The sequence below is a fragment of the Podarcis muralis genome, chromosome 5, assembly GCF_964188315.1.
Source record: "Podarcis muralis chromosome 5, rPodMur119.hap1.1, whole genome shotgun sequence".
Classification (NCBI taxonomy): Eukaryota; Metazoa; Chordata; class Lepidosauria; order Squamata; family Lacertidae; genus Podarcis; species Podarcis muralis.
This window is the reverse complement of record NC_135659.1, coordinates 58,726,940-58,743,912: the sequence shown is the minus strand read 5'-3', so window position 1 is coordinate 58,743,912 and position 16,973 is coordinate 58,726,940. Positions and strand designations below refer to the sequence as shown.

General features: G+C 40.8%; 2 protein-coding genes across 7 annotated transcripts in view; one reads left to right on the top strand and one right to left on the bottom strand.

Moving 5' to 3' along the window:
* USP49 (ubiquitin specific peptidase 49) overlaps window positions 1–9,691 on the top strand; it is a 52,165-nt gene extending 42,474 nt beyond the window's left edge. For 5 of the 6 annotated variants that reach the window (XM_028734149.2, XM_028734150.2, XM_028734148.2 and 2 more), the window contains 2 exons: window positions 1,583–1,788; window positions 2,650–9,691. In XM_028734149.2, coding sequence (XP_028589982.1) covers window positions 1,583–1,788; window positions 2,650–2,840 — 397 coding nt within the window. In that variant the 3' untranslated portion in view covers window positions 2,841–9,691. The remainder of the gene's footprint in view (window positions 1–1,582; window positions 1,789–2,649) is intronic. The other variant, XM_028734154.2, reaches the window with a different exon arrangement.
* Window positions 9,692–10,713: 1,022 nt separating this feature from the next.
* TOMM6 (translocase of outer mitochondrial membrane 6) lies at window positions 10,714–14,731 on the bottom strand. The gene is made up of 3 exons (XM_028734155.2): window positions 14,521–14,731; window positions 13,356–13,460; window positions 10,714–11,068 (listed from the first exon to the last, which is right to left on the bottom strand). Exons 1-2 carry the CDS (start codon window positions 14,640–14,642, stop codon window positions 13,364–13,366), a joined length of 219 nt encoding a protein of 72 aa, XP_028589988.1. The 5' UTR covers window positions 14,643–14,731; the 3' UTR covers window positions 10,714–11,068; window positions 13,356–13,363.
* Window positions 14,732–16,973: the final 2,242 nt, after the last annotated feature.

Here is a 16,973-nt window from a genome sequence, read left to right as displayed (position 1 = left end):
AAGGATCGCCTTTGTATCTGAAGCAATGGTGTGGATATAATTTTTATATTACTACTGGACGTTTTATTAAATGGCACCCTTACATACCTTTTACTTTTGAAGAGAAATGTAAGAATGTTTCATGTCCCTTTTTGATTCTCTGTCAGAACAGAGCACAGATGAAGCACCCATTTGTAAAAAAGATCCGATGCACACAGTAAGAGGCTCCTTGTTTGTTTTAGAACCGTTCTAGCACAATATTATCCACTGTATTGCAATGTGCATTTGTGCCTCTGAATTCACATCCCTGCTTCTTTCCAAGCGCTATGCTTGAACTCCTGTTGATTGTTCTTCCGATATTGTAAATGGATTCAAGTTATTGCAAGTTGGAATTCTTCCAAGTACTGTAGTCATGAATCTGCAGGGCAGTGAAGAGATTTGTCTTTCGAAGTGGCATTAAAGGCTGCTGATGTCCTCCCTGGAGGGTAGATGTGGGAGGAATTGACTCAGCCTTTTGACTACCATAGGAGCACCAGTGGAGTAAGTTTGAATAGACAGATCTGTGGAAAGAAGTGACAACACAACTGCTGCAGTTCATGGGTTTGCAGCCGCAATATGTTATAATGAAAGCATAATCAAACAGGCTTGTGTGTTGTAACTGTAGAGCTTCCTCTAACATATCTGATGCTGACATCTGTTAAACAGGTGAAATTGTAACCAAATGAGTAAGCTTATCCTTTCCACCTAAAAATGAGAATTCTGAATCCAATATTAGCTTGTTTTAAATGTCATCACTATTCACTGTTATTAGGTATCCCATAGCAGGTTGTGATTGTAAATAATTGTACAATTCTGCTTAATTTTATGTTAAAGAGGATCTCTATTTTGGCCACCTCCGGGGTTGAGATTTTTCACAAAGTGTGTTTTGTTCTTTGTATCCATTTTTTGCAGATATTTAAAACCTCAGAACAAGATTCTTTAATTAAACTGAGCAGTATAACATGCCTGTCTTTTAGCAGGAAAAACCCTTTTGTAATATTTATGCCTAAGAATGGGAGTTCTTTTATTGGGCCAACTTACATCCACTAAATAGTATTGACTTACCCATCTTACATTTCTAAGAAAGCAAGAAGGCAGAAAATATTCTTCCCAACTTGGAGATGTATTTTTATTTCTAATTGGTAATGTAATTATTTTTGAGTTTACTAAAATGTAATTGCTAATGACCTAGGAAGCTACTTTGAATTACTACTAAGCCTGATGATAGTCCTTTGCTAAATAATGGTTTATTGATCATCAGTTTCAGAAAATAATAAAAGTAGTTTGAAAATAAAAGCAGAACAGTTTTCAAAATGTATTGCATGGAATAATATTGTTGAAGAAATATGTTTTACAAAAGCATGTAGAAAGGCCTGTATTTCATATTGTAAAACAGACTATATTAAGTGCAGTAAATTAGGACCATTCAGTTGAATTTTTTCATTAAGTACACTATCCAGAATATCATAATTCTTTGAAATCTTGTTATAGCTTTGCTACAGCTGTCAGCGCCCCTGCCTTTTTTTAAAAAAAGCCCTTTTGATTGCATGCCTTTGTATTGCAGGTGGTCTGGGCGTAATCACCGTGAGAAGATTGGGGTCCATGTCCTCTTTGACCAGGTATTAAACATGGAACCTTACTGCTGCAGGGACACTCTCTCTTCTCTTGACAAAGAGACCTTTGTCTATGACCTCTCGGCTGTGGTGATGCATCACGGGAAAGGGTTTGGCTCAGGACATTACACGGCATATTGCTACAACACAGAGGGAGGTGCGTGTGCCTTGTTATAGGGAGAACTTTTTTAACTGATTGCATCTTGTAGAATTACCACTTATTAAAAATGTATTTGTTTCCTGCAATATTATAGCTGTTTCCACAGTATACAGCTAGTAGTATATCTGCTGGTAACACTAGGAATTAAACTGCTTTTCTTCTTGCTTGTGGTCATTCAGAATAGATTATATTGCTTGCTCTTGCTCTGAAAAAGAAAAGTCATATTCTATTTTTCTTTTACTTAATATCCACATTGAATTAAACTATTTTGCTTGCTCAGTGAATTGCTATTTCTCTTTCTCCAAACTATAAGCAGACTTGTTCAGATGATAAATTCACACTGAATGGAGAACATCCACACTTCCTTATTGTCTTGCATCTCCCTTCAAAATGTTAATACTGTACAGCATATTTCCCCAGCCATCTGGAGAAAAGCAGAATTACAATTATCTTTTCTTGAATGTTATCCAGGATAACACTATAAAATGGGGAAGCTTAGATAACATAGCAGTATATTTGGCTGAGACCCAGAAAGCCCCTTTTAGGAGCAGCCATATGTTTGGGATTGCTTATTAGAATTGTTGACTTGTATTCCTTGAACAGCAGCAGAACCATAGTATGTCAAAAACTGCTTTGGAAAGTCCCCTTGAGTTTCAAAAATGGCTTGCTTTTGAGCACATGGGGCTGCTGTTCAATACAAATGTCCCCTTGGGCACATTATATTGTGGTTCTCTCTGTAGCTTCTGTAGAAGTGCTACAGAAGCTCAAGGGGTCATCTGTCTATGGACCAGTTCAAAAAAAATTATTTGTCAGGATAAATCCCTGCCATTAATAAATTGTGTTTCCTCTCCTTTTTAGGGTTTTGGGTCCACTGCAATGACTCCAAACTGAATGTATGTAGTGTGGAGGAGGTATGCAAAACCCAGGCCTACATTCTTTTTTATACTCAAAGAACCGTGCAGGGCAAAGCAAGTATCTCAGAAACACAACTTCAAGCTCAGGTGCCGTCCAAACACAATGATAAAGATAGAAGACTGACACTCCCCTGAAAGGAAGCATCAACTGGCTTATTTTTATTTTATTTTTTTAAAAGCCTTTTGGAGTTCACTCATCTTGGCGGGAACAAATACTGCTGCAGGAATTATTTGGATCCACAGTCTGGAAAAGTGGGCCTCCTACTATGTGCAACTGTTCTATGAGATTGTAGCAGAACATCTATTTTTTTTAAGGACAGATGTATTTGTAAAACCCTTCGTCCTCTAAACAAAACAAAGAGTAACAGCCTCCAATGTCTAGGACTATTTATCTTCTTTCAAAGAGAAATCATTATGGCAAGGAAAAGTAGGTGCATTCAAATTTCTGTGTACAACCAGGATATAAAGCCATCAAACTGACCATAAATATAATTCCTCCAGAAAAAGAATGAATCAACACAGCTGACTTAATCCTTGATCTCTTGATGTGGTGAACTGTTGTTGCACCTCTTGGTGTAAATAACGTAGCCAGTTATTTATATATTATACAGTGTATAATATAGTCACCATCCATCTTTCTAACCCAGCGTAATTTGGGTAGATGGTGTTGTACTATACTAAAACACATGCTAAGATCTTTTACACTAGGAAAATGTGTTCATCAACCCTTGTTTATTATTTTTGTAATGGGCATTTCATCTTTTGTCCCCTGAAGTCATTCCAGTTTCTTGGAATGAACAAAAGCTGAAATTATACAGAACGCTGAATATGTCACATATTTTGAGTATGTACTAAAAATTAGAGAAACTATTTTTCTTCCCCTCTATTTTCCGCATCTTCTAATAAGACAAAAACTTAGACTGAATTTACAGTCTACATTTTCCTCTGTAATGATTGCAGTTGTTCTGGGTTGGCCTTGGCTTTTGGGGCTTTCCTTATGTATTGGCTATAACATGATGGTCACCATATGAATTGGTCACGTGACTCCACCCAGTTTCACAGTTGAGGATTAGATTTCCTGTCCTAATTGCTCATTTTCTTTTTCTTCTGCTGCTATTGGAACATATCAACTCTTGCCCTAAGTGCATAGCAACTTTTCAGATGCAAAGAAGAACGGAGAGGGAAGTAGCAGCCATCATACAGATAAAGCAAGAAGAGGCTTTATCCTCTTTATCCTAATAGTGTCCTGAATTTTGTCAACATCCTCCCTTTCGTAGCATTTTTTTGGGGCAATAGGAAGGGTATCCATCCTCATTCTCTTCTCTAACCCCCAGAAAACTAGCTCCAAACTGTGAGTGTTTGTCATCACAGTATGCTTAGTCACATGCACATGAACAAGATGTAACAATTCATTAGTATGCTACCCTATGTTGAATTACCATTAAGAGCTCTTGCTGACCTTAATTATTACCACTGTTTCATCTCTGTAGAAAGGACAGGACTCTGTGTGGCTAAACAAACAACTTGTTGCTTTGGAACTTGGAAATATTGATACCATAGCATAAAAATCCCACAATTGTGTATTAACAAAGATAAAGATAACTTTCCTTGGGTTTGTAACTAGGCTTTCGGGGCTCTTTTTTGCCACCAGTTGTATCAAGAAATCATACCCCTAATTGCTCATAAGAAATAGGCCAGTTAAATTGTGACAGAAATCAGTGCAGCATCATTGTAAATCAGGTGAAGTTTGACTCTGATATGGATGCTGAGCTTCACAAAATTTGAGAAATCTAATCCTGCAATTGTAATGATCAAATATCAGTGTTTATCTGCTACAGGGTTCCTCTGTTAGAGCAGAACACATGCATTTCAGTAAACAATTCTGGAGAAGAGCACAGGTCTTTTCAAAATTCCTGAAGATAGTCTTGCCACAGGAGCTTCTGCTCAGTATAGGATTTAGCTTTCAATGTAAATTAGAAATTTCTGGGGGAAATGGATCTCAAAAAGATTGACAGGTGTCTGGTGTGCACAAGTTTTTCTCAAGTGCTTTCTTGCTTTCTGTGGCTACTGTGAACCCATCTTTCCAAGTCCATTGATAGCCTCCTGATATTAGTAAATGGCAAGTTTACTAAAATGACAAAAATCTAAGCATTTACCCCTTCTTGCATTGGAAGTAGGGAGAAAGTAGCAGGGGTTTGTTACACACAGCCATGATTTGGGACTGTGCAGCACACACTGATTCCAGTAGACATTGGTCTGCTGTTTGGACTGGTAGTAAAAAGTTCAGGTGTACTGGATCAGCATGTCTGATACTCCAGAAAGTTAGTAAGAAAATCAGTTAATGAAGCTCAGCTCATACTCGTTGTATTGAAAGCAGACACAACAGTGTTTTTAAATATAGAAAGCTGAATCCCTACAAATCATGTTGCAGAACTGCAGTAGCAGATGGGGCTGCATTGCTATTCTGGCTTCCAAAGACTGCATTGCTGCCATTTACCACGAGGAGGCAGCAAAACAACAGGGCATGGCAACAGGGCTCCTGTGCACAGTGCTGAGCTCCCCACTGCCTTGCCGCTTCCCCTCCCAGTACGTGACAGCACTGCTGTATTTGGGAGCCAGGAAAGCAATGCAACCCCACCTGCAACACCCACTACTGAATGCAGCTATGAAACCAGATTTCTCAGTAGTATGGCTGCCAACAGACCACAGCCTAAACTGACCATTAGTAGCAACTTGATGTGCAGACAATAGATGTGGAGCTTTTCACAGCATGAAGATACACACTATCACCTACTGTTGCCTCCACATCAAGCTGCTGTTAAAGGTGTAGCTAGAGTTTGATGGCGGAGCTGGCAAGCCTACTGTTAATACTCATCTTTTGACTGGGTATTTCAAACATCTTTTAAGTTTTTGAGTAGGTCCAGCTGACGCCTAAATTAGATGCATAGTGTAGTTGGGAGGGTCGTATGGGTACCATGAATGCTTTGTGTTTCCTAAGCAGATTTGGACAGTACTTGCCTCTCATGTGATTAATGGGGTGGCACGAGATGTGGAAATGAGTGCAATTGAAAGTTACCTGGATAGGGAAAGAAGGAACTGTGCTTTTGAATTGTGCTTGCTGTATCCAACACTGTGAGGTTTCTGTAATAATTAGCTTTTATTTGGAAGCGATAGCGTATAGCATTTTTTATGCTGTTTCTTTTATATCTGTCCACTGCTAGCAGTGCTCTTGCTAAGCTGTACACTGTTTTAAAGTGTCCTGGTTGACAGAAAATGTGATAACAATTGGCATTCTTGATAGTTCCATATCTTACCATTACAAAGAAGCCTAACAGAATAACCAATCAGTTAACCTTCCCGTGTTAATTTTCCTAGCATTCAGCTCCTTTGCTGCATATGTGTTAAACCCTGAAAAACTTTTAGCACTGAAAGGTGCTTCGCTTCTCCCAAGAGCCACCGTGTACTTGTAGGATATGACCAAAAGCACATCCACATTTGCTAACCCATGGAAATCATTCAATTTACTTTAACATTTATGTTCCTAAACATGCCTGTTAGGAAGCAAGCCCATTTAACTCAGTGAGCAGTGAGACTTATTTCTGAGTAAACATGTTTAGGATCCGGCTATAAGAGTATACATACAGGAATAAGTTGGGTATAACAAGTGTTCCCGTTATCAACAGAGCAAAACTAGTTGTGTGTCTATAGCTAAAACTAGCTACAAAAAAAATTAAGAATAATGGAGCAATTCAGTACATCAAGTTTTGAAAATGAGTCTTTATTAGGCTAGCTAAGGGTTTTATTAGCTTGATGTAAGATTTCTGGGTCTTAGAAGTCTGTGGAAGTGCAAGCAGGCAGTGATCTGAACTAAAAGGCTTTGAAATAGGAACTAATGGTCTTCATCAAATTTGGACCACTTGATTTACTGCCCACTTCCTCTCACTGAAGGCAGATTTAGACATTGCCCTTGACAAAAATGGTGTCCCCAGGTCAAATATTCCCCCTATCACTACATTTCGGCACACAACCTATGGTGTGACAGCACAGTTTCCTTGGCCCAGCAATGCGGGGACGGGGACGTACAATGATGTCATGAGGATGGGTGTGCCTAAATGTTACTGAGGGGTATGGGAAAATACTCCACAAGGGATTGCTATTTTCAGTGACAGGTCCATATTAAGTATAACAATGGGTTCCCCCTTGTATCTCTGCAACCCCAAAATAAAGGCAGAGGACAGAGGCCGATTTATTCACTTGTTCCTTCATATTTTAAATATAAAATTTCAACCAACTAACTTGTTCTTTAAATTTGTGCAGAAAGGGGGAAATATTAATGGAATCCTTTTATATCAGAAGTTTCCTACAGGCACTGGGGAAATAGTCCTAACTTTACAAAGCAAACAAGTTGATTTGAAGAGTATCCTAGCAAACGACTCACTGTTATACTGCAGTTGAACTGTGCAGATGCTTATTTTTCTTTGCTTTTGAACTATAGAGGTGATATCCAGTGGCAAGTCATCCTTGGAGCAGTGGGTCTTCTCCAGGTATGACAAGCATTAGATATTGCCCTAGGTGTGTGCGTGCACTTCAGGGAAACTATAACACGCCTATCAGTTAAACCTTACAAAAAAAATTGGTGTTAAATGTGTCCTATGGACTCACAAGGAGAACTTTAAAAACATACATGTTGTCTCTTTCTGATTGTAAAGATCCATTTTACTAATATGCTTTGTGTGCCAGGTATGTGTGATAGGAGAAAATGAGTTTTGAATGTCAGCAAATTATCCCCAACACAAACTGCAGCCACATTTAAACAGTATTGCTGACTGAAAATTTGTATGAATGGGGTGAAAGTTGTGGGATTAGTTTTGCCTACCGATAAAGCTTTGTGAACAATTTTTTTAAGATAAAAAATTGGTGCCTTGTATCTAATTACATTTTGCATGGGACACAAGTTTAATTTTCTCCCCCTCCCAAATTTGTGTCTTTACAATACTTTAGTAGTATTGGCTTTTTTACATTTCATATCTGTATGTGAATGGGAAAAATGGTTCCTACCAGCAACTTGATGTATTTTACTGTATGTGTCTAAAGACTGTATTTCTAATAATGCAAATGATTTGCTCAAAAGTAGATCATAATTTTGGTTTTTGTGTTAAATCTTTGTCAGTAAAAAGTTTTTTCAAATTAGGATTATTCCTCTTGAAGCAAGTACGTCATAATTTTGGTGTGAAAGGTTAAGAATGCCTGGAGCAATCTGTTGACAAAGCAGTTTGGAAAAGGCTATGAAATTGCTGACTGGTGCCTTGCAAAGACATCCGTTCTCTTCTACCATGGTACTGCTTCTTTCCATTTCCAGTTCCTGGGAGGACAAACAGTCCTATCTTTATACAGATAGTATATGATACGTATGAGTGCTTGAAGCTAAACATCTATATGTAAAGGTGCTTAATAGAATCCAGTGAACATTGTTTCATGATATCATGCCTAGCATCTAGTTTAACTAGCAATATCCGTTATCCTTAAATACAGCACCTCAAGTAAGATAAAGGCATATGGTCACTGCTGCATTGTCAAGCACATCTTCAATCAGCCTAAGTCTGACAGACTTACAGTGCAGAATGCACTGGAACTATTTAGGTGTAAGCATAAGTGTGGCCTCCAAATTCAGTTCAGGTCATGTGGATGTCAGAAAAAGAGAAATGCTAAACATAGCAATGATGATACTGTACATTGGATTGCAGAAAAATTATGCTTTCTTTTCATAGAAAATATTGGCCGTATACAAGTAGCATCAACTGAATTTAAAATCAAGCTAGGATTGCCATGTTTTAAGTGCACTGATAAAGAGTGGAAGTAGCCTCACCTTCCCATTTCACACACACACACACACACACACACACACACACACACCTTGTATCCATCCTCCCACTGCCTATATAGTTAGGTGTCCTGTTCGCTACTGCACAAAACAGGTGTGAAAGCCTCAGCTTTCAATGTTCAATTCTCATCTTTACGGTTGCAACCAAGCACCTTTGTGTGTCTTTCAGCTTCTATTTTCTTTTGACTTCATTCAATCCAAAATAACTAATACTCCAAACAGTGTCAATGAAACAAGACTTAGGAAAAAATTAATGCTTAGAACTAAACACAGAGCTTGCAAGCTGTTCAATATTCAAGGAAAGCACCATCTTGTAATCAAACTTGCAAAACTTGAAAAGGCTTTTAGATCCCATTGACAGTTTCTGATATCATAGATGTGTGATGTAATGTATGGTGTATCATGTCCACTGGGGGGAAGGGACTTGACAACCTTGGCAGCAGAGGGCATGTGAGCTGGAGATCAGCACTGTGCAGGCACACAGCACTGAGCTAGCAGCCTCCACCACCCACTGGTAAGGGCATCTGGTCCCATTCCCCATCAGTCAGTACTGTCAGCCTCTTATTTAACCACCAGTGGCAGAGATGGTCTTGACCAGAAGCATGTATAGGCCTCATGGTTGACTACAGCATATTTGGCAAAGAAATTTTATGTTACCGAATTGCATAATTTTAGGCGTTTTTGCTTGGTCCAGCTTTCAAAGGCAAAAGTAGATTACTATAACTAAATCTTGAATTAAAAGAAACTCTGCTATGCTTAAGTTCACTTATAACAAATGCAGTGCACAGTGGGCACTGGTTGCACCTCAAAATGTAAACCGAATCACATGTACACAGAAACAAGTTCCACTGAAGATGAGTGTGTAAGTCTAGCCAGAAAACGAGAACAAATTTCTGCCACTACTTTTAAAAATGGTCACCACAAAATGTTTTTAAAACAAGTGTTCTGAAAATTCTTGATTAGATTTCAGAATTTTAACATGCACAAAATCAGATCTCCTTACAGTAGTATAATCTCTATTTCACAAAAGTTCTTTACATAGGTACTTAAATTTGCCACAGCTCCCCAAAGCTATACACTTCTGATTACATTATTTTAGCAGAAATTTAAGGTATAGTAAAAAAAGTATAGAGTTTTGTCTTAAATGCAGATTTATGGCTACTAGTAATTTGCAGGGGAACTTTAAGGCAATGCTGACTGCAGTTATACTTGTAGCTACTGATTGTTTGGTGTTGATCACTTAGCCGGGCTCAGGCAATGGTTAAGACTGCCTCAGCTCCAAAGGGGTTGGAGGTACGTAGTGATGGAGGACAGATCGATATATGAGCAACTGATTTTACCCACTCACTGCATAAATGTTACTGAAACACAGCTACTCATCTTTTACATTTTGTATTGAACTGGGTTTAATAGTTTATAAATAAAAAGGATCAAGAGGTGTGTTATAAACAGGTACAAAACTGTAAGTTGGAATTTTTGCTAAATATACTGAATAATATGTTCTTTCTACTCAAGAATATGTGTCATAGGACTTGGGCAGACACCATCCCCACAGGGCCAATGATTTCATTCCCCCTTGGTGGCAACTGAAGTCTCATTAACTCCTTAGGATTCAACTACCTTTTATCTCCATATGGGAAGGAGGAATGGGTGGCTCTAATGAACAAACACAAATCTATTGTTAAAGGGAACTTTAAAGAGACACATTGTAATGATGATGACATTCTTCTACAAGACCAACAGCGTTCCAGCCCATATGATTAAAAAAAAAATTAACAAGTGGTTTCCCGTAACCTCAGAGGCATTATAGAGCAGTCCAAGACACCAAAATGCTATGCAACACCAAACAGTTCCTTTTCCACATACAATAGACCATCATAATTACAATACCACACAACTCTTTATGCTGGCTGAAAACTGTTCATAAGTAAAGGGTCACCTTGGCCTTTTAAAAATGTATTTTCCCTTTGAATAGTTAACATGTCCTACTTAAAAACACAGGACTGGGGCTTGTTACTTCTTTAAGTGTGAAATATGAATCATGTTTTTATGATTTTTGTAAATCTTTACTCTTTTTACCTTGTTTTTGTAAGCTGAAATTTCCTATTAAAATGAAAAAGCCCAATGCATTGGCATGTCTTTATTTCACACTTCAGAATCTGTTAAACTCTTGGTACATAAGTTGATTCCATCTGCAAAAGAACTTATATTTTCTGGCAAAAATAGAACAGAAGGTACAACATTAATTGGACTCAATAGTGCTCCCAAGCGACTGAAGTGAACATGATAAAAAGGTACAGGTAAATTGTTGCCTCGGTGTTTTCTCTAGTCCTTCACTCACGATGCTGATGCCTCCAATTGCTTCAATAGAAGCTGCATTGCAGATAACATCCCATGTTAATCAACTCAGTGATGAATCAATTCATTTGGTCACAAAGCAAGAGGGAAACTCAGACTTCATGCAGATCTACTTCATTCACATCTGTAAGGAAAAGATGGCCGTCTAAGATGATAGGCTACTACACAAGTGAACAACATACAGCTTTTCCAATAAGTGGACAGGGCCCCATAAACTATTAATACTTTGTGCAACACAGCTGTCATTTCAAACTAGCTATGTGGCAGAAGGAACATAAAACAAATCTGAAGAGTGATACCAGTCTAAAGCATACTGAAAATAGGCCTATCAAATCAAGGGACTTAAGTTCATTTATTTCAGTAGGTCTATTCTCACTGTGATCATCATCCTCTGTATCCAAAGGCAACATAAACACCCAAATTTGCTTTAACAATTCCATATCTAATCACAACATGCTAAGTTTGAACTGGAACTGTATGGGTAAAAAAATGAAAACTCTGTGCACTTGGTCTTCCAAGAAATCACACCTTGCAGGGAAATTTGGCAGATACAGCTCACGTCCACTTATATTAAGGAAAGATGCAACATAGTTTGATAATAAAAAAGTTGATACAGAAGTTATCCAAATACTAACAATAATTTACAAACACAAAATCTTAGGAAGTATTTAATATATTCCCCCCCAGACAAACTCAGGCAGGTGAAACATAAAATAAAACAAAGCTTAGAGAAATATAAACCGTGTTTTCATAGCTCAACCTAAGGTGCAACAAGTTTTCAGAATAGTTTGGGAACTGTCAGTCTAATTTATGTAACATAAGTCTAAACATATTCAACAGTTTCAGCCATCCACCTCTTGGCTACAAAATTATCTGATAGAAATTTATTTCAATTTATTCTCCTTGCTTGAAAATGACTGACTATAAAGGTAACTAAAAATATCATGCTTTGAATTGTTTAAAGCAAATTACACAGGGAACCCTATGTCATATTAACTCTATCGAAATACAAACATTTGTGGAAATGTCCATGAAGTTCGGAATGCTTAAAATAATAGCAATCACAAGTTTCAAGACTATGAAAGTTCTAGATCAGGCATAGGCAAACTCCAGCCGTCCAGATGTTTGGGACTACAATTCCCATCATCCCTGACCACTGGTCATGTTAGCTAGGGATGATGGGAATTGTAGCCCCTAACATCTGGAGGGCCAGAGTTTGCCTATGCCTGTTCTGGATCTTTTCTGGGGGTAATATTACATTCTAGAGTGGGGGACCTCCACCCTGTGTGTTGGGCTTGGCCCACCAGTACATTTTGTGCACGCCCCACCCACATGCCCTACCCTTGATGACAATTGGGTAAGGGTGGCTTTCCCAAAGCCACTTTGTGAAGCTCCCAAAGGGCTTGACAAACTGCTGGTTGTCCAGAGCCTTTGAAGCAATGCACAAAGTGGGGACCCAATATGAAGGAGAGCTCTCCCTACACATCAGCCAATGCAAAGGGAGAGCAATCCTGCTGAGTATGGGCCTGTCAGACAACTCCTTACGGGAAGCTCTTGGGTATGCCCAACCTCAACAGGAAGCAAGATCACTCCCTCCCCCATCAGGAGAGGAGCTGATTCTGCTGATCACTGGGCCTAAGAGAGCAATCAGGCACTCTGCAGCAGTTTCTGCCACCTTTTTAAATATCACCCCAGGGTGCTGCAAGAGTGCTCAGCTCTTGCTCTCGCACTCAGTCCCCACAATCCCATCCGAGTACAGGAGAGTAGGGACTGACTTAAAAGAGGAGGAGAAAATCCCTGTAAAGAGCGCTCAGCCACCCCCACCCCCAATCATGCTCAGATGGGATCACAGGGAGTTCAAGTGATTTTGATGTGGGAGGGACAACCCACCTGACAATCATGTGGCATGGCCTGCCTGTCCACCTGTCAAAGCTGGTCCATAGGGTGGAGCCAAAAAGGCTCCTCAACCCTCTTCTAGAACAGGAATGTGATTTTTGGATAAAGAAGCTTTTCATGACAGTTTCCTGTAGCTCTTCCATTTCTGATGTTTTTCAACTTTAGGTAGCAAGTTCTCACTCCAATTTTAGATTACGACAGGCATAGGCAAACTCGGCCCTCCAGATGTTTTGGGACTACAACTCCCATGATCCCTAGCTAGCAGGACCAGTGGTCAGGGATGATGGGAATTGTAGTCCCAAAACATTTGGAGGGTCGAGTTTGCCTATGCCTGGATTAGGAAAATATTTTCCTTTCATCCAGAATGAAAGGGTGACCCTCATGAGGCCTGAGTTTGCACAGAAAAGCAGGGTCCTATTTATTCAATCCTTCACTTAACTATTGATCTGATTGCGATGAGACAAATTAAGAGGGTATATACAATCTGCACTATTTCCACAATCCTGGCTACTCACCGTTTCTGCTATGCAGGAGGCTGTGGTGCCATCAAATCGATGTCTGTTAAGTTTCTAGCTACCCAAACTCCCACTGCAAAGAGACCCAGGTTAACTATGAGGTTCCTGAAACAAATACAAAGTAGGGTTAAGAGTCTGAAAACTGGTAGCTAATATCAAAATTTATGCACAATTCTGCTGGATTTCTGGCCTAGAGACGCAAATACCAGATATAGATATATATAACATTCTTACTGCAATCATTCCACTGAACTCAGTGGGACTGACATCTGACAAGACATCCACAGAACTGCACTATATATAGCAGCATGAAGGGCTAGCCATGTTACTAACAGTTCTATTCAAAACTGCCTGCCTTAACCAAAGTGCAGTAGAAGTGCTTCCTCACTACACAAGTTTCTCTGGAGGTGAGGCTGCATTTAGCTAGTGTAATCCAGAACTCAGGGTTGAGTTTTCCTATGGGTACTACATACTAATATTTCTCAAGCTAAATTGCTTCAATTATGCTCAGAATGGATTCAAAACTCGCAGAGCCAGAGGACATAAAAAGTGCTGTCTGAGAAAAATTGCAAATGCAATTTCTGGAAAAATGAGGATAAGCAGAAGGGCAAGGGATCCTGGGAGTAGATTTAGTATGGGAAGAACCTAAAGAGATGCTTTGGCTTTTTGTTTCATGCTCGTTTGTTCCTTAGTTCCTCTTTATTGGGGGAAGCCTTTTCAACACTGAAAATGCTATGTTTTTTGAGGGTGCGAAGGGGGTGATGTTAGATGGGGGGGGGTGTATTCCACTTTATTTTGAAAAAAACAAAAAAAAATGTTGTTTTTAAAAAATTAAAAACCCTGAAGAGACGAAGCTGTGAAACAGAAAACGAGATGTGTTGAGGCGAGTCGGAACCCTTCAGACACATCTAATCTGTTTTTCACTTGGTCAGCTACTACAGGACCCCTCACGAGGCCCTTTTAAAACCGTGAACGTCAAGCCGCGCATTAACTTTGGAGTGACCTGTACATCCGCACAGTACGCGAGGCCCCCCGTGCTTCACGGCAGGCCAAGCGAGACACCGCACAGCCCGGGGCGGCTCTCCCTGCTTCGGCTGCCACCTCCCTCCCCAACCCACCGCCCTGGAAGGAGACTAAAGCTCCTTCGTATCAATACTCCTCCCACCTGCGAAAGTCACTGCGGTCTGTGGCGAAGCGGTAGGCGCCCCGGATCCAGCCCCGCAGCCCCTCGGGCGTCACCGCGCTGGAACTGCTTCCGCCGCCCGCTGCTTGCCCACCCGGCGCCATCGTCGCTGCTTCGGAACCTCCTCAGCGACGCACGAGGGCTCTTCTCCAGCCCAGGAACATCCAACCTCGGCTGGCGCTGACGTAATGCATCACTTCCTGCGCGACCGCTTGCGACTCTAACCATAGAGCCGTGATAGGACTGCGTCTCCTTTAAGCCCCGGCTAGGCAGGACGTCATAGCCAAGAATGATGGGAGTTGTAGTCCGGAAACGTCTCGAGAGGAACAGCTTTGGGAAAACGGCTCAGTTGCAACCGAACTGCCGAGAGAAGCGCCGGGCTCAGGAAACCGAGAAGACAAACTCACTGAATTATCAAATTCACGGACAGCCCTGGGTCAGTTTGTTGTAGCAAAAGAAAGAAGTGGCTTGTGACGGCACCCATCATAAGGTCCCTTGGACTTCAGTCCACTTCCACGCTCTGATGAAGCGGAGCGTGTTCCAACGAAATCTCTTGGGAATCATAGACTCGTAGAGTTGGGAACCCTAGGGTCATCTAGTCCAACCCCATGTAATGTAGGAATCTCAAGATTGCAGTACCAAATCCAATTTGAAACCATAGCAGGCACTGCTTAGCTTTGCAAAAATGTGCTAGCAGTTTTACTACCGTGCTAGGAGAGCAAACTAAGACAACCATGGCAGAAACCAAATTAGTGAGCATGGATAAGCAAGCAATCCCCTGCATTGAAATTCTGTTACAAGGTAGACACAGGATTGGTATGGGTTTTGAGTCTCCCTAAACTTCCATTTGTGTACTAAACTCTATTTTAGTGCAAGGGTCCAACGAGTTTTAGAAATGGGTTTCACCCAGCCCCATATAATTATCCCAATCCCCCTGAGTGTATGGAAATGTAGGCAAGGCAAGGCCCATCATGGACGTGTGAAACAAAATGGTGTCCTTCAGCACCATGATGGACTCTCCTATTTGTCAAGGATGGTGGCCGATTCATGCCTTATATTCCTTTTTTAAAAAATCTCAAAGCAATCTCACAATAAACACCTGGAGAGCTGTATGCATACACACATTGTGGAAACACATGAAGTCACACACATAACATGCTCTCCTGTTGGCATCCAGCTTTGCATCTGTGTCTGTCTGTGTCACATTACATCTTCCTGATCCCCCCTGCTTAAAGCGACAGCAGGGGCTAAGCCAGAAAATGACTGTAATAGTGGACAACTGTCTGTTAAGTAGTTTTTGTTAGAATTCCTAATCCATGATTGCAGTCATGGGATTTTTGTCTATCACATGACAGTCTATGTTTTGACTCCACAGAGTGAGAAGTGACGGAGACAGGATGTTTGTGTTACTGTGTTCCGTGAAGTGGGACTATTGTCCTTTGTTCTTTCACTTTTTTGCTGTCTGAAGCTAGAGAGAGAGGGAGCAATGTTGCAGTGCTCCGTGTGTGTTTATATGTAAATAAAGTAGATTAGCCAAAATGCTGAGTTGCTGGGGTCTGTTACGCAAACTGCGAACGCTCTGCGGATCCCTAAGTGTGCTGGTGTCTGCTGGCATTGGTCGCTGTGATGCTTGGGCAGAAGAAAGCTTTTGACGCTCCCGAACGAACGACCAGGAGGGAGAGAACATGCCAGTCAGGCATGTGTTTCTGCCAGGGTCCTACTCGAGTGTAGGACGAGCTCCTGACAATTTCATGGCCAGAACTGCTTGGAGGAAGGAGGGAACAAAGTGTACCCTGTAAGCTTATCCCATCTCTTCACAGTCCTTCTAGGCAGCAGAGGGCAGGGGCAGGGGCCTCAGGCTCTCCCTTCCCATAAGGAACAATTATCCACAGGGGGGATTTAAACCAGCCTTTGCCAGCCCAGGGCCCTCCAGATGTTTTCTACTACAGCAGCCCTCAGAGCACCGTCCATGCTGCCTGGGGCTGAAGGAGTAGCAGTGCAAAGCACCTGGAGGACCCAAGTTGGTGAAGGCTGTTTAAAGTATGTCACATAGCACAAGCTTCTGGTAGACACAGAAAGTCCTTGTTGCCTGTGACACACTTTTGTGCAGTGTGTTCTCACAGCGTCCCTGCTGAGCGCTGTATTGGAAGTGCAAAAGTGGACAGCGATGGTTTGTAACTCCAAGCAGAGAGCAAAGCTGTTTTGTAATTGTTTAAAAACTAAGTTTCCACACAAAAATCAAGACCTGCTAGTGTAGACTATGCTAGGGTTGCCATATTTCAAAAAGTAAAGACCAGGACACCTTGAAAGTTGTTGAAAGGTTCTAAAGAATTAGGAAGCTGGGCAATTAGAAGGTTAACACTGAGACTACGACAACTGTAATATGCTGACTGGCGAAACCTATTAGCCAAGCAGGCTTGGCTACAGGAAACAGG